At 41.7% G+C, this 22,180-nt stretch overlaps 1 protein-coding gene across 1 annotated transcript; it reads left to right on the plus strand.

Annotated features, from left to right (window-relative positions):
* The first annotated feature begins 1,169 nt into the window (after positions 1-1,169).
* Positions 1,170-21,749, plus strand: arih2 (ariadne homolog 2 (Drosophila)). Its single transcript, XM_026154166.1, has 15 exons — positions 1,170-1,329; positions 7,299-7,843; positions 10,030-10,097; positions 10,567-10,639; positions 11,007-11,148; positions 12,435-12,556; positions 16,392-16,501; positions 17,164-17,281; positions 17,483-17,533; positions 17,853-17,874; positions 18,300-18,451; positions 18,746-18,889; positions 19,400-19,468; positions 19,655-19,771; positions 20,186-21,749. The coding sequence occupies exons 2-15, from the start codon at positions 7,580-7,582 to the stop codon at positions 20,255-20,257; spliced, it is 1,524 nt and encodes a 507-aa protein (XP_026009951.1). The 5' UTR covers positions 1,170-1,329; positions 7,299-7,579; the 3' UTR covers positions 20,258-21,749.
* Positions 21,750-22,180: the final 431 nt, after the last annotated feature.

Here is a 22,180-nt window from a genome sequence, read left to right on the forward strand (position 1 = left end):
GTGGTAATCGGAGCACTAGGTGCGGTGACTCCCAAGCTAGGCGAGTGGCTCCAGCAGATCCCAGGAACAACATCGGAGATCTCTGTCCAGAAGAGCGCAGTCCTAGGAACAGCTAAGATACTGCGCAGGACCCTCAAGCTCCCAGGCCTCTGGTAGAGGACCCGAGCTTGAAGGATAAACCGCCCGCAGGGGCGTGCTGGGTGTTTTATACACACACACACACACACACACACACACACACACACACACACACACACACACACACTGCCGCTGCACGGCCAGTAGGGGTTGTAGAAGGGCGTAAAACTAGAAACACGTTTAACACAACGATACTCAATTGAAAACCCATTTGCTAACAGCAGTGGAGGAAGTATTCGAATCCTAAACTACTCGGGTGCAAGTAAAAGCCTTCTTACAGTTACATAGATAAAAGCAACCCGTATATCATCGCCAGAGTACCACTAATAATAAAAAAAAAAGTTCTCCGTGTGGGAAAATATTTAATTAGGTTATTATTGATCGTGCATTAATGTAAAACAGGATTGTGCTGTATAGCTAACAGAGGCAATTTCTAGCTGCAACAAATGATAACTTGCATTATACATGAATCAGATTTTTAATAAATACTGAGAAATATCACAAGTACTCTGGTTGATAACAAGAGCAGTTGCCAGTTTTCTGTCAACCTGGCTCAATTACGAAGGTTGTATGTTGCACTGTGTGAGAGCTTTAATCTTGTAAGCGTTTGTTAAACATGAAGTTTCCAAAAGTAACTATTTTTTAGATTACTGAACGGGCATAAGGAAACACAGTCCCAGACTATACAGTTACTTATGGAATCTTTATAACGTGGATGGGATTTAGGTGTCACGTTATAAGAGCAATATGCCGGGAGAGAATTTTCTATGTGTGTAAACCATCGACTGTATACAGTGGACATAGGCTACAGTATCCTGAGAAATTTTAATTTAGAATTAATCCTCTTTTCAGCATGAAATCAATAAATCAATCTCTCTGCATAGTGAAGGTCAAATTATATTGATCAAAACATGCATTTAACCAGATGCATGTTTGGAACAAAACAAGGCAGATCTTTGGTGCTTGGATACTACCGGACAAAACAAGAAGTGCTGCATCTTTCTTTACAGAGAGAGAGAGCGCGCAAGGCTGCGAGAGAAACGCGGACGTGACGTCACTGTTAAGTACCCCTGTAACGGTCTATCTTCCGTCTACCAGCCAAGCAAAAGCGTGTAAATCGCTCTTGGGATTTCCTTACTCCAAACTCGCCTCTGGTTGTCACCGCGGGCTGACTTGACTCTGCACTAAGAGGTAAACCCCACCGACTTTAAACAGTGGAAATTCACGCAGCGGTTGTGTAAATGTGCCTCTTTGCTCCCGAGCTTCTCCAGAGGCCCTTGTTTACATCTCGATCCCCGGACTAGAGTGGATGAGAGGCGGAGGCACAGCGGAAGGGGAATGAGGAGGAGGGGTGGCTACCTGGCTAGCTCTTATGTTGTCAATTCTTGTTGGGGAATACATTAAAAGTGTTGCTTGAAAACTTTTGCAAGTGTGTTATGAAGGTGTTCAACAGTCGTAACTCGTCCGAGTCGTGGCTTTGCAATTGCGTGACTTCCTCTGCTCAACAGAAATACCAGTACGCTAGCCAGGGAGCTAATCCGGCTAACGGTAAGTTAGCCAGCTGTTGTGTGGATTTAACTTCAGAGGCGCTTTGAGCCGAAACGCTGAAGTCCAGGAACGACCGGGTGCTTATTTGCGTAATTTAATCTCGACTCTCCGCTACCCTCATCCTCCCACAAGACCTGTTATCAAACCTGTGCTGAGTCGCTGTAATACATTAGCCTAGCAAGATGTGTGTCACCCAGTTTGCTGCCTATTTTTATCCTGGATCGGGTGGAATGCGAGCGTTCGTCTGTCTGCCGGGGCCGACTGGCAGGCTTTCCCGGCTAACCTTGTTTTCTGTCCAGTGGCTATTTACAAAGTCACATTTTGAACACCGGTGCCAGCAGTCGTCTTTGATCCCGTGTCTGTTGATCAAATCACATGTCGAAATAAGCCTACTAGAGGGGCCTTTGTGCTGTCACTGTTTTAGTTATCCTCAATGTATTTTCCGTTCAGAAGTGGGGGATTACTTTGTATTACACGGCGAAGACACACGTTTTCTCCATAAGTAAAAAAAAAAAACGCAAGCTTCTCGCCCATATTTTTAAAAAACGTAAAGTTCTGTGCAGCGTTGGTTTTAGAAAGTAAATGCAGTTTATATAAAGCATCTGTCTGTGTTAGACCCCAGCCGATATACTGGGGGTCCAATATTAGTGGCTAGAATTAGGTAGGAGTTATCTATGCGTATTGGTGTTTATAATATGGAAGCTTGTTTCCAGCACTGATAATGAAACTTTGGGGCATTGCTCCAAAATTTGTAGTTGTTCATATCAGTTCATACCAGAACTCGAAATTCTGATATGACCTGAAATGATGGCTTAGCTGTGCCTGGCCCAGTGGTGCAAACAAGCTTGCATATTTATGACTCATAAATGAAAATGTAAAAAGTAAAGAAGAGACTGATGAAACACCTTTCACCTCTGTTATGAGTGTTATCGTTGCATACTTTGACCACCAGAAGGGACTTGTTAACTTCACTGTTGGCAACACACATTTTTGGAAACACTAACATAAACAGCTGATGATGTTCAGCAGAGCTAAACGGAGAGTAAACGCATAGCTATACTGAACAGATGCTAATGAAACATCAGGAAACATCAGGAAAGTTCATCCTTGGGAAAGATGTGAGAAGCTGAGTCATGTAAGTGTAACTGAACTATGAACCCTTGAAGTTAGGGACCATGGATTTAATCCAGTCACAGCCATTCATCTTAACATCATTTTCCTTTTTTTTTTTGTTTTCTAGCTTGTCAGCTATAACAAGATTTAATTTTCTCATTAGACCACATTTTCTTGTAAATGAACCAAATTTGGAAACTAGCAATTGGTCTTCCTGACTTGTTGTGAGGTATGAATCCATTTAAGTGTGTTATTGAGAAATTTTCACAAAAAGTCATTGCAGGCTCTCCTCAGTGTGTGAACCACCAGGTCCTCTGTTCAGAATGACTTTAATCACGAAGTCAACATTTCATCCACACATAACGAAGACAAATTAATACTAAAATCCACCATCTACCTTCCAGTTAAAGTGTATTTAATCACATCTCACAAAGACTGTTGCCAGCTTGATGCAGTTCACAACACTCTAGGAAAGTCAGTATTGTTAACGGTCAAAAGTAATGGTGGTCAAATTCATTTGACCCAGTATCGCCATCTCATCCATCTGTGTTCCCCAAGGAAGAAGACATGTGATTAGGTTATGTGGTTCATTAGTTCATTCCAGTTTACTTCAGTTTGTCATTAAACTTTGGCACAGGCATTTTTTCATTGTTTTTTTTTTTTTTTTTTGTCTTTTATTTATTTAGTAACAATCATTTTAAATCAATTGGTTTGTTGGGGAAACATTTTAATCTGTGTTTTATTTATTTCCTTTTTATCAGAACACAATTTTCTAGAGATTATGGGACATTTGCTTTCTACCACATTGAGGATGATAACTGATCATTGTATTGTATTTTGACCTTGTGAGCCAATGTTCCAAGGTATTACTCAGAGATTCCTAGAAAAGATATCATGGTAGTAGATGTTTGACAGCGGTGAAAGCCCTGTTCAACCTTATCTGCAGCTTATAAGCTTTTATGTTTTCAAATATGATTTCTATTATTTTATGGTTCCTCCCTTTTTCTTTTTTCCCCCAACTAGAGTTTATTACTCAGGCTTTTTTTAAATTTTATTTTTATCATTGTTTATCTGTCAATACATGTTTGTTTTGTTTGTTTCTTTTGTTTAATTTAGCTTTGCAGTATGTAATTTGTTTACAGAATTATGTAGTAATAAAAAAATAGAAGGGATTTATTTACAGTAGTCTGCAGAAATCAAGTTTATTTGTCAACACAGTCTGAACTCTCTTAGCCATGCTTTGTTGTAATTTCTTAAAGTAGTCTTCAGAAATAGTTCTCCAGGCTCCTTGAAGACATTCAAAGCTCTTCTTTGGATCTTGGATGCCTTTCATTTTGTTCTCTTGTGTCAAGATGATCCCACTGTTTCAGTAATGTTGAGGTTCGGGCTCTGGGGAGGCTGGTCCATGACTGACAGTGTTCCGCTGTGTATCAGATACTTTTCATCTGCCATTAATCGTTTTTTCGGCCTGCCACTTGTTCGATGGTCCTCAAATTGTTTAATTTCCTCATGTTTTTGCCAATCTATGCCAGGTTTTTGGGTTATAGCATTTTGGGAATCACCTAGTTGGGGTAAAATATTATTTTTATGCCTGACAAACTGTGTTATCTTTAGCATTTTTTTTTATAAGGAAACAAATTATGTGTTTTTGTGACAGGATGCTAGTATCAAAGTGCATGCAGGTACAATTAGTTTTTGCCAAGTTGTCTGTTATGTATAGACACAACACTGGTTCATATCCTGAGTTAGGCGCCTTCTTTAATGCTTGAATGATTTGTAGGTCAGTGTTAAGAAACTTAACAAACAAACAGAAAAATCTTCTGGAAATAGTCAAGCACAAGGACTGGGTTGAAAATAAGTGAAAAAGCAGCCAAAAAACCCCCACAAAACATTCTTTGAAAGATCTTCAGAAAACCTGGAGAACTATTGCTCGAGAGCACTTTAAACAATTACAAGAAAGTCCGGCTCCTTCAAATGAAAAAATAAAGAAATGATGGGTGGCTGAATGCTTTTGCACAGTACTATAGATTATTTACGTGCTCACTAGGGCAGGGCAATATGGGTAAAAATATTTATCACAATATATATTTGAAAATTTTCCATAGTGATATAATTGATGCGAGACAAATACTTTACAACTCCACAAATTTATTAGTGCAAAGAAAAAACCCCATCAATGTATTTTCACATAAACAAGCAGCTGTTTTTTTTATGTGCATTAAAGCTATATAAACATTTAACAGTGCAAATGCAAATTCCTCACTGACAGTTTAACCAAAAGGCATTTCCAGTGGAAATTGGCCGACATATCCTGAGCATAACCATAATAGGGCTGGGTATCGTCACTGATTTCTACAATCGATTCGATTCCAATTCACAAGGTCCCGAATCGATTTGAATCGGGGAAATTGTGACTCAGACAGTCAGAAATATTATAATTCTGATCACACATCAGTACATTTCCATATTTTTTGTCTATAAAAAGAAAGCTGACACTTGCGAGACTTTATCAAAGGTGTGAGCATCGCAGCAGATGCCTTTGTCAAAGTAACTGAGGATAAAACACAGAAATCCTGGCCTGGGATTTTATAGCAGATGAACTTAAAAATATTCTGCAGTAGATCAAAAATGAAAGAAAACCATTAATCAACATATGAACATTACCTGATGCTGCTGAAGTGAAGCAGAGCAAAGTTAGAGGTTTTATTAGAGACGCAGCTAAGCGTTTTGCAATTTTGCATAATTTTAAAATTTTTTAATTTGTTCAGCAGGCCTATTGAACAGCAGAAATGAGACTTTCTTGTCGGAAGTAAGTAAAAGGAAAAAAACAGCGTCCGACAGCGCTATAAACAATGGTAGACTTGTGCGTAATAAGCAAGCGAATAATGCAGAAAACAGATTTTTAGATGTGAAACTGTTCGTGAAGTACACTGAGAGAGACAAAGAGCTCTGCATGAAGTGTGATTTTTATTTTTTATTTTATTTTTATTTTTATTTTTTTAATTAATTTATTTTTTTATCGTGGTGGAAGCAAAACAGGAAAAGTAAGAGGGAATTCATGACAATGTTTATGTGAAGCGTAGTTTGGATCTTCTTTTGCTGCTGGTTCAGTCAATATTGTTTGGAGAGAGATCAAACCTGTAGCTTCAGAATCTAGCGCAAAAAGGACCTAAACACAAAGCGCGGACCCGCCGAAACATCAGAATCATTGAGCTGTCGGCTTTCAGCCCCGACCGTGTCCGTGCCGTCGGGTGAGAAAGGCGACATCTCACTGATTCTGATCCGTCGGCGGGTCCGCGCTTTGTGTTTACATCTTTGTGCAGAGTCCGTGTACCTGCTCTCATTTACTGTTTTAGCTGTTTGGTGGTTGTTGAAATTTTGTGAGGTTTAACCTGAGGGCAAAATCGATTCAGGATTTTAATGAATCAATATCACGTTATCCAAATGGTAAAATGGCCTGTATTTGTATAGCGCTTTTACTAGTCGCTAAGGACCCCAAAGTGCTTTCCACAACCAGTCATCCACCCATTCACACACACACATTCACACACTGCAAGTGTCAGTGCCAGAATCGATTTTAATCGATAATCAAAACCCACCCCTAATGTATAATATCCACAAAACTTAGAGTCTATACACACACACACACACAATGCGGTAATATTATGTTGAAGCAAAGTACATAGTACTCCGTGAGCCTCCTGACTACGGTAGCCGTAACGCTCCGACGACGCATCAAGCGGTGCGGCTTCGTAGTTTAGCAAAGTCGTACTAAAACATTTTTTGACAAATTTTTGAGTGCCGGGTACCACATAAAATAAGTTCGGTAATAACGACGGCCCGCTTGCATGCTCTACCAAAAAATGTGCTTTGTTGTGTATCTGACGGACGAAATCCAAACCAGTTCCACACCACTGAAGTTGCAGCATTTTTACAACCAATTCTGGTTCATCCGTTTCATTCAATGATCCGCTTTCGCTCTTCTCATTCTCCGTCGGCGCCATGCTTTTTCCACCATGTGCATATGAAAACAAAGGCACTGCCCATGCACGTTTTACCCATATTCTATCGCGATATTTCATTTTCTTATCGTTGCCTAACATTATACCGGCATTACCGTAAAATGTATGATATTGCCCAGCCCTAGTGCTCACTTCATTGTACGTGTTTACTTTGTTGAAATGGAGAAAATGGCATTAGAGACTCTCACCAAAGTAAGGAAGTCAACATTGAGTGGCTTAGTGCACATGTTGTGTCACTGTATTTTACCATGTGATAATGCAGGCATCGTCTCTAGATTTACTTATGTATTTATTGTCTTTCATGTACACAAATGGTGTTTGTAAATGAAACTTGAAGGGAGAGGGCAGGCGTGGACAAACGGCTTGTTTTGGATTAAGAAGCTAGAATTGCTCATTCTAACTCTCTCTCTTTTTTTTTTTCTTTTTTTTTTTTTTTCCATTTTCCTTATTCAACTCTCTTTTTCCCCTTTTCTCCAGTCTTTTTCTCCTCAGATTATCCAAACAAACCTTCCAAATGAGTGACGGGGAGTGTGACTTCTTTTGCTTCTTCCGCTGCTGCTGAACGCGCTGTGTATGCGCTTCAGGCAGACAGGAAGGCACGGTGTCTCGTAGAGTGAAGTGGCACGAGAAAGTGGAAACAGGGCAGCGAGAAACGAGGAGGTGGCGCATCAGTCAAGCCATTTCAGCTCATTGGACGAGTAGGATCCGACAGGTAGGCGGGTAGTCTACCTGTCCGGGTTATCAAATCAGTCGACTGGATGTCTGTGGACATGAATAGCCAGGCGTCGGATAGCAACGAGGAAGACTTCGGGGTGAACTCAGAAGAGGAGGATGAGGATGATGGAGGAGAAGAGGAGGATCCGGGTGATATTGCAGGATACTACGACGGAGTGGCCAGTGACGTGGAGCAACAAGGCGCCGACTCCTTCGATCCAGAGGAGTACCAATTCACCTGTCTGACCTACAAAGAGAGCCAGCGGGTGCTGATGGAGGAGGTTAACACTGTGGCTGCCGCACTGAAGGTGAGTGGAGCTGCACTCTTCTCAAAAACATTGGTTTAGTGTGTGAAATCAAAATCTGAAAGGCAAAAGCAGGGTGCAAGTGTGTTTTGGTTGTTTTTTTTTTTGTTCCCCCCCCCCCAAGTTAGATAATTCAGTATGGGTCACCCTCATTTGTCATGCCTCATATGTCATGTTATTGAAAATATTACAAATCTAATTCTTTCTTGTTTACAAAGTTTCATAAGAAACAGTAAATCGCAGGTACAAAGTTATCATGGATCACCAACAAAATTGCAGTTGGGTAAATTTATCTAATGAACCAAATTATTATTTATTTATTTTTCAATTGGAGCAGAAACTATTGGAAAGGTGGATAAGAGAGAAACAGGAAATGTTGCAGAAGAGTCAAGGAAGGCATGCGGTGGCATGCAGTCTTGCATCCTTCCTCATGCATGCTTTACTCATGCAGCCCCCTTGGCTTTAAAAACAAAAGGAAAAAAAAGAAAAAGGCAGTGTTTCCAGTAGTTAGAATTCAGCTGATGCAGACTAGCTTGTGGTATGTGTTACCCGTGGGAAAACACACCTTAGAACAATGTTTCACATGTTCATGTGTGAAAATAGATGGCACAGCGTTTTTCAGGGGCCATTTACTCTGCTCCTAATGTCATTAAGATGTAGTTTTCAGCCAAAATCTTTCATGGCATGCATTTTTAATTTCTTTTTGCTATTTGGGCTGATTGGGGCCCGATGAATGTAAAAACAAAGACTTATAAGATTTTTTTTTTTTTTTTTTTTTACATGACTTTTGTTCTTGAGAAAAATTAGATCCACATATGAGGACATTCACTTTAAATTTCGATAGAACAGTGGCAGTATAATGTTCTCGTAAGTGGATGTCAGGCTCTTGTAGAGCAAAATTTAGTATTTTGGTCTAAATAACCCAAAATGTGATGTTCACATATGTGGACACCAGGTCCTAGGAGGTTAACTGCAAAAGACCTTTTTGAAAGTCTAGATCACAAAACTTGCTGTCAGAAGGTTCCAGGCAAACATAAAAAAAAAAAAAATCACCAATACCAGTCTTTTGAACTGATGGAATGTAAAGTAAAACATTTTGACAATGAGTGAAGGTTTGATTGTAGGAAAAAGGGCGACTAATTGAAAACATCTCCTCTGCTGTTAAGTGCAGGGATGGATTTGGGCGTGTGTTGCAACTAGAGGCAGTGGATTTTCTTCAGTCGTATTTCAATAAATTCTTGAAGCAATTATTAGTATGTGTTTAAAAAAAAAAAAAAAAAGACAATGGCTTCAACTGCTCTTGTTGTAAAAATACTTCGAAGTCTAAAAGGGGCAGGGTTGCAGATCAAAAATCAGTGGAGAGACCTGAAAAGTGCAAGAATCATTCAGAAGGTGTTTGCAGTCAAAAACAGGCAGAAATTCCCTAAACAAGAAGTGAAAACATTTACAAACTGTGATACTTGTCAGTGGGATGCTATAAAGAACGGAGAACTTTGTAGCACTTTTGGTCTGGGCTGTAAATCTTTTTAAATCTGTAAAAGATTTTTTTTAAAAATCTTTATCCCTTCAGGTCACCTGTTTTGGGTAACATTGCTAAGTCGACAGGTTGTTTTCCATCAACATGTTACTTTGCTCACAGTTCCACACAGTCAAATTTGACAGCTGCACAGCACAACTGCAGTCCCCTGTTAGCAGAGCTGAGGCATGTGTTTTTCTTGATGGCACTAGGTGAAATAAACAAGTATGTCTCAGTGCCTTTGCTGGAATAAGTCCTAAGGGGTACTTTAAGAGTTTAAAACACAAAGACAGTGTTACATTTAAGAAGACTTGGAGTGTCTTTTCTTTATTATAAAATTGTAATGGCATTTCTTTTATCGTAAGCTCAGCTCATCAAATCTCGACATTCACTACTTTGAACGAACTGTCTACTTTTGCCACTAAGTCGCTTGTTATGTAGCAGAGGTCTTACTAAGGAGGAAACCTTTGTAGGTCAGGACCTATAATGCAGTGTTTTGAACATCAGCCAAACTTGGATCTGAGTCATTTGTAGAATTACACACAGAACTCGAGTAGCAGTCTTTCAACAAAGGGAGTCACGCACCAATCGTTTAAGCAATCTTTTATTTCTTAGAATTGGACATCATCGAAGCAACATCTCAACATCTCTGCGTCCCTTCTTTTTCCCACAGGTTGTACCGTCAGTAGCAAAACTGATCCTAGTGCATTTCCACTGGCAGGTTTCACAGATATTGGACAGGTATGTCTCCACTGCTTCTCATCTTTGCAGAATTTCTTTTACACTGTCTGTTCTTCACATCCATTTCTCAAATTTATTTTCTGCCCTTGCACTTTCTTTTCTTCACTGTTTTTATCTCATCATCTTCCTGTGTAATATCACTCTGCAACTGCCCCCCCCACACACATTTTTAGTTCGCTCTGACACTCTTTTCTTTTTCATTTTGTGTTGTTTAAACTGCACAGACTAGATGTTTGTTTTGTTTGTTTGTTTGTAGTTGTTTTTTTTTAAGCCCATCCTTTTTTTTTTAACAACTTATGGCAGACGGTATCAAAAAAGTTAATAAACTTAAATTACAGTTACTTTTAGTACTCATTGATACTTAGTAACACATTCGACTTGATATCTCTTCAGGCATTTAACATCCACTTCTTTGTTGATCAACTTTAATGTGCTGTTGAGTTCCTCATTTGACCTCTGCTTTCCACAGATATAAGTCCAACTCGTCTCTGCTCTTGTCAGACGCTCTGGTCCAGCCCAGCAGCACGTGCAAATCAGTCACTGTGAGTGGGGTATAATCATTTGTTGTCACTGATTCAACTCTGTACTCATATCTGCATCAAAGTAACTGTGATTGTAATGCACCAGATAATCCACTTGTACTAACACAGCTGATCAGAGTACTCTGGCTTTATATTAATACGTGAAATTTTGTCTTTATTAAATCTTTATTTAAAAAAATAACTTCTACTTACAATAAACTTCTTAGCTCAATGTATTTTTATTTTCTTTATTGTCTTTTAATGTGTATTTGTTGTTTTAAACGCACTATATTAATAAAAATGACCTTTGACTGCTCTTGTCAGAAACTTTGAGCTTACTAACAAGCTCTCTGGTTCATCAGGCTGATAATCTCGATTTCTGTTTCAGGCCCCTCAGTCCCTCCAGTGTGGTGTGTGTCTACAGGTCGTACGGAGAGACTCTCTGCTGGCACTGCCCTGCCAGCACTCCTTCTGTAAAGCATGCTGGGAGCAGCACTGCACCGTACTGGTCAAAGATGGCACGGGAGTGGGTGAGTACACAGCAAGCGTGTTTGTAAGCATCTCTCTAGTCATCAGAGCGGTTATTAGAGTGGGAGTGAGTCACAGTTTGTTTGATCAGAGCTCCCAAACGTCTGTTCAAGAATCTGTATGTCTGCACTTTGTATATTTATGCGCTGGTATGTGTATTTGTCCACTAAGGGTTTCATCACAGTTTCAGCCTCTGATCTGCCTTGCTTTACTGCCAAACCAGCGTAGTTTGCAGAGTGGTGTTTAATTTGCGCTACATCAGCCACCCAGCAATACCATGTTTACTAACAGAAAACACTGCAAATCCCGGATGTCCATATTTATTTGTGCTTCTGCACGTGTGGAAAATTAAAGAATGTCTTTGGACTTGGAAGATAAAGGTGGTGTAATGTGACCTTTTGATGATTTCCATCTGGTGTGGAGTTAAACAGGCAGACATGCTCCTGCAGAAGCCTCATTTATCAGTGTGTGTCTGTGAAAGAGTGTGCTTGTGTCAGCAGGATGGCAGATGGGTGTGTGGGTGTGTACATTGATCGTTTCTAAGTTTTTTTTGAGCATTATACTGTAGACCTGTGCCAGATACCTTTCTTTTCCATGAGCGGTTACTGCTGCTCCTCACTGTTACTCACTCAGCAGACGAAAAAGAGAAACCAGTGTAGCCGCAGGACGAGAGGAAGACCTTACACTCTGACAAAAAGTTGGTAAATCTAGTTACAAACCTATGTTAGCAACAACTAGATGAAGTGAAGCCTGACGATCGCTCCTGTGACTGAGAGAGGTCAGACACCTAAGCTGAGATCCAAATGATCAGAATAGTCCAATATTTGGGTTCAGCTCTTGTACATTTTATGTGTGATAAAGTGCATAGTTTACCAGGCTCCCTGTAGCTGCATGTGTGTGGGAGTGCAAATGCTTTAGCAGTGAAATGTGTGAGGATGTTTGTGTGCACGTCCCTGTACTGCCTTTAACAGTCTCTCTGATAAAGTCAGTCCATGTAACCAAGTCCTTCTCAGTCTGATAAGTGTCTCTATGTCAGCTGCACTAAGGAAGGGTCTGTGGTGACAGATGACCCCAGTCTAGTTGTAGGTCAGTGTAACACAAGAAACCAGCTTACTTAGGCCAAACATGGCTGCAGTGGAACTTTTGGATGGCTGTAATTAAATTTAAAGAGTGGGTTTATTTGTACTATTAAGCACACAGAGGTGTTAGAAGTCACTGTCTACATCTTATTTGTCTCGCTGTCTGTGATTTAGGACTGTAATAAATGTGCATGTGTCTGTGTGTTCAGGTATCTCGTGTATGGCTCAGGACTGTTCCCTGCAGATGCCAGAAGACTTTGTCCTGCCACTGCTGCCAGGAGAGGAGCTCAAGGACAAATACAGACGCTACCTCTTCAGAGACTATGTCGAGGTCTGTGACAGTCTCTGTGTTTGCTCAGATACTGTGTCAAAGTCTGCATGTATAGTGAATGAGAAGCATCTGGAGAGGCAGTGAGAACTGAGTTGGCCTATTTGTGTTTGCTTTGAATCAGTGAATGTTGAATCAGTGAATGTTTGAATCAGTGAATCAGTGAATGGATTTAAAGATGGCGCCGGTGAGGTCGGCTGCCGTCACGACTGCTCCGACCACTTTTTCTTTGTCTTTGTTTTTTAAGTTAGTTTTCAGCGTTTCTAAATCGGCAAAATCACCACCATTGGGTACATTAGGTATGACAGTGACACTCTTGTTTCTATTGGTTTACAATGTACTCACAATTCGAAGTTTTTAACTCTGGATCCGAGCTGGCCGAGTGAGATCTTGAGGGAGAACAAAGGGAAGCGGCGGCGGCCTAGAGGGAAGCGAGCCGGCGTCAGGAACAGGCTGAGAGCTCGTGCACACCGCACACCTCTGCCTAGCATCCTGCTCGCCAACGTCCAGTCACTGGAGAACAAGCTTGACGACCTCAGGGCCAGGGTAAAGTTCCAGAGAGACATTCGGGACTGCAATCTCCTCTGCTTCACCGAGACATGGCTGAACCCAGCGGTGCCGGACCACGCCATCCAGCCGGCCGAGTTCTTCTCGGTTCACCGCATGGACAGGACACGGGACTCGGGGAAGTCAAGGGGAGGCGGCGTGTGTTTAATGGTGAACAACAACTGGTGCAACAGTGCGAACGTTGTTCCTCTCACACGCTCCTGCACACCAAATCTGGAACTACTGTCCATCATGTGTCGTCCTTTTTATCTACCTCGGGAATTTACATCGGTCATTATAAGTGCCGTTTATATTCCACCACAAGCGGACACGGTCACCGCCTTATGCGAGCTGCATGAGGCACTCACACAGCACCAGACACAACACCGGGACGCTGCGCTTATTGTGACGGGGGACTTTAATAGCGCCAACCTCAAACGCGCAGCGCCGAACTTTTATCAACACATCTCCTGCCCCACCAGAGGTGAAAGGACACTGGACCACTGCTACACTACGGTCAACGACGGCTACAAGGCACAATCCCGCCCTCCGTTTGGCAAATCTGATCACGCCGCCATCTTCCTCATGCCAAAATACAAACAAAGGCTGAAACAGGAAGTTCCGGTTCAGAGGAAGGTCGCGCGCTGGACGGATCAATCGGTGCCGCGTTACAGGACGCACTCGATGACGCAGACTGGGGCATGTTCAGAAACAGCTCCGACGATGACGTCAACGTGTTTACGGAAGCGGTTGTGGGATTCATCGGGAAACTAGCGGATGATACCGTGGAGACAAAGACTATCACAACGTTTCCCAACCAGAAGCCGTGGGTGGATAAAACCATCCGCGACGCTCTGAGATCCCGCACCGCTGCCTACAACACGGGACTCACGACGGGGGACATGGACCCGTACAAAGCCGCGTCATATAACGTGCGGAGGGCGGTGAAAGAGGCGAAGCAGCGCTACGGGAGGAAACTAGAGTCACAACTCCAACAGAGTGACTCTAGGAGCCTGTGGCGGGGACTAAGGACAATAACGGACTATAAAGCACCAACAACCGGTATGACGAACGCGGCCATGACTCTGGCAGACGAGCTGAACACTTTCTATGCTCGCTTCGAGGCTGCAGCTAAGGACTCCAACAATGCTAGTGTTAGCGGCGCTAACGGCTGCAGACAGGAAGATACTGCCAGCACCGGAAACGTGCTCGTCATCTCCGAGCATGAAGTAAGGAGAGCCTTCAAGAGAGTGAACACCAGGAAAGCAGCAGGACCAGACGGCATCCCAGGTCGTATCCTAAGAGACTGCGCATACCAGCTAGCTCCTGTGTTCACTGAGATATTCAACATCTCTTTATCTCAGTCGGTGATCCCCACATGCTTCAAAGAGTCCATCATTGTTCCTGTCCTGAAGAAACCCCACCCTGCTTCTCTCAATGACTATCGCCCTGTAGCCCTCACCTCAGTAGTGATGAAGTGCTTTGAACGCCTGGTCAGAGACTTCATCATTTCTTCACTACCAGACACACTGGACCCACTACAGTTTGCTTACCGTCCAAATCGTTCCACAGACGATGCCATCTCTCATCTCCTCCACACATCACTCACTCACTTGGACACTAGAAGGGGGAATTATGTTAAAATGCTCTTCATAGACTACAGCTCTGCATTTAACACCATAATTCCCTCCACACTCACCACCAAGCTGGAGCATCTGGGACTCAGCTCATCTATGTGTCTGTGGATCTCCAACTTCCTAACTGGCAGACCACAGGCAGTAAGGATGGGCGGACATGTCTCAGCCTCCACCACTCTCAGCACTGGAGCCCCCCAGGGGTGTGTTCTGAGCCCCCTGCTGTACTCTTTGTACACATATGACTGTGTGGCCACTACCAGCTCCACCACCATCATCAAGTTTGCTGACGACACCGTCATGGTGGGCCTGATCTCTGATAACAACGAGACGGCCTACCTGAAGGAGATTAGGAATCTGGAGAACTGGTGCCAGAGGAACAACCTCCTTCTAAACGTCAGTAAGACAAAGGAGCTGATAGTGGACTTCAGCACTAAGCAGGAGAGGAACTACCAGACCCCTGTCATCAACGAGTGCCCAGTGGAGAGAGTGGACAGCTTCAAATACCTCGGAGTTCACATCACGCAGGACCTGTCATGGTCCTGTCACATCAACACCGTGGTGAAAAAGGCCCGTCAGCGTCTCTACCACCTCAGACGCTTGAGAGACTTCCAACTGCCCTCCAAGGTGCTCAGGAACTTTTACTCCTGCACCATAGAGAGCATCCTGACGGGAAACATCTTAACCTGGTTCGGGAACAGCACCATGCAGGACAGACGAGCTCTACAGAGGGTTGTGCGGTCAGCTGAGTGCACCATCCGCTCCGAGCTCCCTGACCTGCACTCAATCTACAGCAGGCGGTGCTGGACCAAGGCCAGGAAGATCGTGAAGGACCTCAGCCATCCCAACAACAGACTGTTCTCTCTGTTGAGGTCAGGAAAGCGATTCCGCTCTCTGAAGACCAACACAGAGAGACTGAGGAGGAGCTTCTTCCCGCAGGCGATACGGTCTCTCAATCACACCACCACACAGTACTGACCCACACATACAGTTCTTACACACACTGGACATTCTGGACATTGTTTCACTTCATTACTTAAATCACGCTGCTGTTATTGTGTATATATTTATTTATATTTCTTCATACATTCTTATATAGTTCTATATTGTGTATTTTGTTGTACAGTTATTTTATTTTCAACTTTAATTTATATATTTTATCTTATTCTCCCAGTTAAATTTACCCTTCATTCTAATTTGTGTTGTACAGTTTTCATTTTTAACCTTAATTTATATTTTATTCCTTCCTAGTTAAATTTACCCTTTTTAATTTTTCATATTTATTTCCTATCTTATTCATAGCCTTTTCCTTTTTTGTTTTCTTTAGGTCACGAGCAGTTGTCCAAGCATTTCACTACATATCGTACTGTGTATGACTGTGTACGTGACAAATAAAATTTGAATTTGAATTTGAATTTGTTCCACACACAGCGTGAAATCTGACTTCTTTCCTGTATATATGTCTGTCTCACCAACTAGGTATCTTTGTTAATGCCAATTCTTATATCTCAATCAGACAGTCATTTCCAGCAATCATTCCCTCAGATGATAAAGAAATACATCATCAGTTGAAATTAATTACCAAGGTTGTCTTATGTCAGATACTTGTGCCTACATTGGAGGTGAATTCATTAATTGTCTCTTTGTGCTTTCTGCAGAGTCACTTCCAATTGCAGCTGTGTCCAGGTGCAGACTGTCCCATGGTCATCAAAGTGCAGGAGCCACGGGCACGTAGAGTGCAGTGTAGCCGCTGCAGTGAAGTCTTCTGGTAAGTGACACATTGAAGTTACAGTAAGAATTTCACACAAAGTAGATTATTCATTTCTTTTGCTGTCTAATTAAAAGTCTCATTACTATACTGTTGTTTGTTTGTTTGGGAGGGGGGTGTTGTTGTTTTGGATTTTTTATTTATTTTTTTTTTTTTTTGTGCTGGCTATAAATCCTGCTAAGTTAGTAGAATAACATGCTGCTAAAAATAAAAACAAGACAGATTACTATTATTTTCTCACAGATTTCACTGAAACTCTGAAACTTGATTTTAAATATGTTTTTATCGAGGCTCAAAACATTAAAAACTTGCACATTTACAGATATGCACAGAGCTAACAGTCTTTCATGAATTAGTAAATTGGATCATTGTTTCACATACAGCGGTTTAACTAAAAATTATCCTCCGAAGTTTTTCCCCTTATGTGACTTTTTTTAAAATTATTATTAAAATCTTTATTTTATGAATCCAAAAGCTATGGGGTGAATTATTTGCAGAATTTGTTACTTGTTCAGACTTTATGTGGTGGAATTATGTCGCTACTGTAATTGGTTCATATTGTTTTTCCTGAGAACTTTACTCAGTTTTAACTTCGGTCTGTTTTTTATGTCACTGTAATCAGTGAAGCTTATCACTGTCTTTGTTTGTTATCTTTTCCTCAGTTTCAAATGCCGTCAGATGTATCATGCACCCACAGACTGTGCAACAATTAGGAAATGGCTGACCAAATGTGCAGACGACTCAGAGACTGCAAACTACATCAGCGCCCACACTAAAGATGTAAGAACATCTGCATGTAAACACACTGATATGCGCATGTACTGTAACTGTTGCTTGCACACACTTGTGCGCCTGCACACCTACTTTCGTTTTGAACTCTCCGTTGGTCACAAATCTTGCACAGTTTGAAAATGTAATTTGTATAAACACTGCAGATTTTCAGCTCGGAGTAGGAAGTTAAGAGGTCTGTTTGTCTTCTAGTGTCCTAAGTGCAATATCTGCATTGAGAAGAATGGAGGGTGCAATCACATGGTGAGTCAGAGCTGAAATTCACACTTTCCCAGAACACAGGAAACACTAAAAATACATTCACATTCTGAGAGCTGCTGTCCTCAGCTCTAATCATTTGCCACTTGTGTGAATCATTCCAGAAAGATGTTACTTATTTGTGTTTGCTTTTCATTTATTAAAGTCTCTAAGCTGTATGTGTGACAGCATTGTGTTCATTAGTCTTGTGTGATCTGCCGAATGGCTTTGATTCACGGTCCTAGTGAATCTTAAATTGTGTTTTCAGGTTTCTGGTTCACTAATTTGACTTCCTCCTCTTTTTTTCTTTCTTTCTTTGTTTCAGCAATGCTCCAAGTGCAAACACGGTAAGTTGGCTGTCTCAAAATGTCACACCTCTTCTATGATTCAGAGGAGGATTCTGTGGAGCAATTTGCATCCATCTGGGATAATGATTGCATTTCCAAGAAATTTCCAGTCACGGCTTGCTACTATGTTCTTGAAAACAAAACGTTAGAAGCTGCGGTTTGGCGGACTAGCAGACACGGCTTCTTCTGAGCTACTCCAATTATCAGTTACACAAAAATGTGGTTAAATCAATCTGTCATTCATTGACATAACAATATATTATCACATCATCCTCTTTAGACTACTAGAAATAAGAACTGAAGTTATAATTATGGCTTTTTTTTCCTCTCTCTTTTTTTTTTTTTTGGTTTACTTGTGTGTACTGTGAAGTCAACATGTGCTGTGGAGAGTCCATAAATCTGTTTTGTTTTTCCTCTTGTGAAAGACTTCTGCTGGATGTGTCTTGGAGACTGGAAGACCCATGGCAGTGAATACTACGAGTGCAGTCGCTACAAAGAAAATCCTGATATAGTCAACCAGAGCCAGCAGGCTCAGGCCAGAGAGGCCCTCAAGAAATATCTCTTCTACTTTGAGAGGGTAAGCTGTTTTTCCGTAGAAAGGCTCCAGGTTAAACAAACCTGACTTTTTATGTCCTGTTTCCAAACACTCTGATACAAACCTTTTTTTTTTTTTTTTTTTAAATTTCATTTTCTCTGAAGTTTTATTGGGTTGACAGCTTCTTACACTGTCAACAAACCTACAGTTTTAGACAAGAGGGAGCTTAACATTGTATAAAAGCTTTGTGGGACATTGGAAATTAAAAGATTCTGCACCCCATCTAAAGTGTCGTACTGCTAGAAACAAACGAATATTTAATTTTTTTCCCACCAGTGGGAGAATCACAACAAATCTCTGCAGTTGGAAGCTCAGACATACCAGAGGATTCAGGAGAAGATCCAGGAGAGAGTAATGAACAATCTGGGAACCTGGATCGACTGGCAGTACCTGCATAACGCTGCAAAGCTACTGGCAAAGGTACTGTGGCTGCATGCATGCATGGGTAGTGAGTTACAGAGGTGGAAATGCAGAAATGGGGAAGCAGATGCACATAGGGGAAAAAAAATATCAACCGTGATCTATTTATTCATTTCCTTTGGGCTGAATCACAGTTACAATTAAGTTTGAGCTGCAAATAACTCAACATCTTTGATTAACTAGAATTCACAAACACACTGAGCATGTGGTCTCCCGGCATATCAGTGTAAATGTGCAAATACACTTTTAACACTGCACTGATCAACTGGTTCCTTTCTGCTTTTAAAGGATTTCAAAGTGAAAATCTGCTTTGTAACATGTCTATGAAAATGCCTCACATGCAACATATGTGCTGCTTGGGTTGAGTATATACAGATGGTGATAAAGTTTAACTTTGTGATGCTTAAAGTTTTTAAATCAAGGTTTTACAAATTTGAGTTTTTGTGTGCAAAGTAAAATAACTCAAGTAAGCCTGTGCAGTGTTGTGATTGCATGTTGTCTTGTTCCTAGTGTCGCTACACACTGCAGTATACCTACCCTTACGCCTATTACATGGAGTCGGGCCCGCGCAAGAAACTGGTGAGAAACAAGCTTCAATAAATGATCTAATATCAGCTGTGATTTCAGTGCCTTCCTTTTACTGTCCTACCACTGACTTTGTATCTGTTCAACAAATGTAATTGTGACTTCAGTCAGATTTCTCTTTGGGTGAGGGAAGTGATTCTTTTGACCTGACGTTTGTGTTCCTCCATGTGTCCTCTGTAGTTTGAGTACCAGCAGGCCCAACTGGAAGCAGAGATAGAAAACTTGTCGTGGAAGGTCGAGCGAGCCGACAGCTACGAGAGAGGAGGCGAGGGGGAGCTCAGCGCCAGTGACAGAGGGGTGAGAGAGTATACTAAACAATGGGAGGGAGGGGAAATGCATTAGGTGTGTAAGACAGGGAAAACTACAGGATGAGCCATGGGAATCTGTTGCTGGTTTCATTACATCCAAGTAATGACAGCACATGAAGCATGGTGGAGTATTTATTTGTTGTTGAGTTGATTCCCAAGTAAAATAGGTGACTTTTTGTTTTAGGCAAGTCCATGGCTCATTAATTTGATAAACAGTGGATCTCAGACACAAGGGAATAACTGATCCTACTGAGATCCATTAGATGGTTCAGTTCATTGATGAGTTTTGGATTTCAGTGTTTCATATGATTTTTATTGACAGAAAAGTATTGTTTTTTTAAAATAATAGTGAGTGATTTCTTTTTCTTTTTTTTTCTTTTTTTTTTTTTCTTTCTTTTTGCAGGATCTGGAAAATCAGATGCACATTGCTGAGCAGAGGCGACGCACGCTGCTGAAGGATTTCCACGACACCTGAAGCTCCATCGCGACTGCAAAGCACCAGCATCTTCCTCTTTACTTTCTTCCTTCCCTGCCTCCTAACCTTTACTTCCTTCCATGACCACGCCTCGGTGCAGTCATACTTTACCCCCTCCCTCCTTTTGCTTCACTGCACTCACTTGTTTGCTTCCATCTTTCCCTCCCCCTCACTTCCATAAGGCTGCAGGGCCACAGAGTGGCACGATTGTATCAGCCGTACCTCTTCATCATCCCCACCCCGTTTACAGGTTTTTGCCTCAAAGCATCACATTTACCGCGGTTACACTGGTTTCAGCATTTCAGATCTGATCATGTAGGTCAAAGCTCAGAGGTCTTCTGCCAGCTGCTTTGCTTTTTATTTGTCAGTAAACATAGAGACACTGGCACCAGCACCTGAAAGCAGAGTGAAGCCTTATGAAAAGAGAGCAGAGCTGCTTTTTGCAAAAACTTGCTGGTGACCTTTTGTGGCATAATCTCTAGTCAAACTGCCATGAATGGAGAAGCTTGTGTTCTGATAGAGATGAGGAAAAGCTGGGAAGAGGATTTTGTTTCTTTTATTTATTTATTTTCTTTAAGCAGAAGGTGCAGATGGGTGGTGTTACAGCGACCATAATGGCTAGATTCCACTTGATGGTAGTTGCACATGCGAAGCTGAAATTTAGTTTCCTCTCCAGATATTTTTTGGGGGAAGAAAACACTGAGTGTAGAAGTTCTGTTGTTGGGGTTTGTAGTGCATCATCTTCTCACTGTTGGAGAGTGATATCTTCAATGATGGGTGGCACAGCCCTCTCATATGATGCAAGAACCTGCATCATGCTGGAGGGAAGGTTTCATTTCTTTAACAAACACTTGTTTGAACATTCACTTCTTTAGATTCAGTCACTAGTTTTTTTTAAAGTAAACACACCTTCCCTCCACTGTTTTGTCTTTTGCTCCAGCAACCGCTGCCAGCAAAGAGTCGTTATGGCCGAAGTAAAACTACCGAATCGGTCCCGTTCTGGTCTCCGCATTCTGATGCTGTCGCTCAGTTGTGCTCAGCTAATCTAGATCCAAGCCGGCGTGATCCCTTTCTATTGCAAATCTAGCATTAGCACCTCCGCTGATCAGATCATGAAGTTGTTATGAAGCTGTGAGTGTAATCTCTGCCATTTACACACACTACAGCACCTCCCACTGACATGGCATGCACACGCCCACACACTCACGCTCAAACACTCCGCTGCAGAAAACAAACTGTTAATTTTTCTCCTCGTCCCATCTCATGCTCTCCTCTTTCTTTTCCATCATCCCCCTATACTTTATTTTGCCCTCGTTTTCTCTTTTTCCTTTCCCTGCTGACATTGTTCACTTTTCTTCTGGAAAATGGCTCTTCATAGATAGATTGTTTTAAAAAAAATTGAAAAAAAAGAAAATACCAAAAAAAAGCTGTAATTTTCAACGGTTGTACATTAATACAGAAATAGAGTTACTGAGAGAGTTTTTAAACCGGATCCTGTCTCTTGTGTGTTAATTACAAACACCACTTCACACAGAATTTCACTTAAAGGTTTAAAGGACAAAAAATCAAGTTGTTTTGTTTTGTTGTTGTTTTTTTATTTTAAGGAATTTTAATTATTTTAGTTTTTTACTAAATGAAAGGAGAGTGATGCGGCGCTGATGCGGACGCTGCACCGGTCCGTCGTGGTGAAGAGGGAGCTGAGTGTAAAAGCGCAGCTCTCAATTTACCGGTCGATCTATGTCCCTGCCCTCACCTATGGCCACGAGCTGTGGGTAGTGACCGAAAGAACGAGATCGCGGATACAAGCGGCGGAAATGAGCTTCCTCCGAAGGGTGGCTGGCCTCTCCCTTAGAGATAGGGTGAGACGTTCGGCCATCCGGGAGGGGCTCAGAGTAGAGCCGCTGCTCCTCCACATCGAAAAGG

The sequence above is a fragment of the Astatotilapia calliptera genome, chromosome 20, assembly GCF_900246225.1.
Source record: "Astatotilapia calliptera chromosome 20, fAstCal1.2, whole genome shotgun sequence".
Lineage (NCBI taxonomy): Eukaryota > Metazoa > Chordata > Actinopteri > Cichliformes > Cichlidae > Astatotilapia > Astatotilapia calliptera.

Excerpts from the sequence above, each read along its gene's own strand:
- arih2 (XM_026154166.1), top strand. The coding sequence starts at position 7,580 with ATGTCTGTGGACATGAATAGCCAGGCGTCGGATAGCAACGAGGAAGAC. Across the intron at positions 10,098-10,566 it reads GTTTCACAGATATTGGACAG|ATATAAGTCCAACTCGTCTC; the intron begins GTATGTCTCCAC and ends TGCTTTCCACAG. Across the intron at positions 19,772-20,185 it reads TCAGCGCCAGTGACAGAGGG|GATCTGGAAAATCAGATGCA; the intron begins GTGAGAGAGTAT and ends TTCTTTTTGCAG.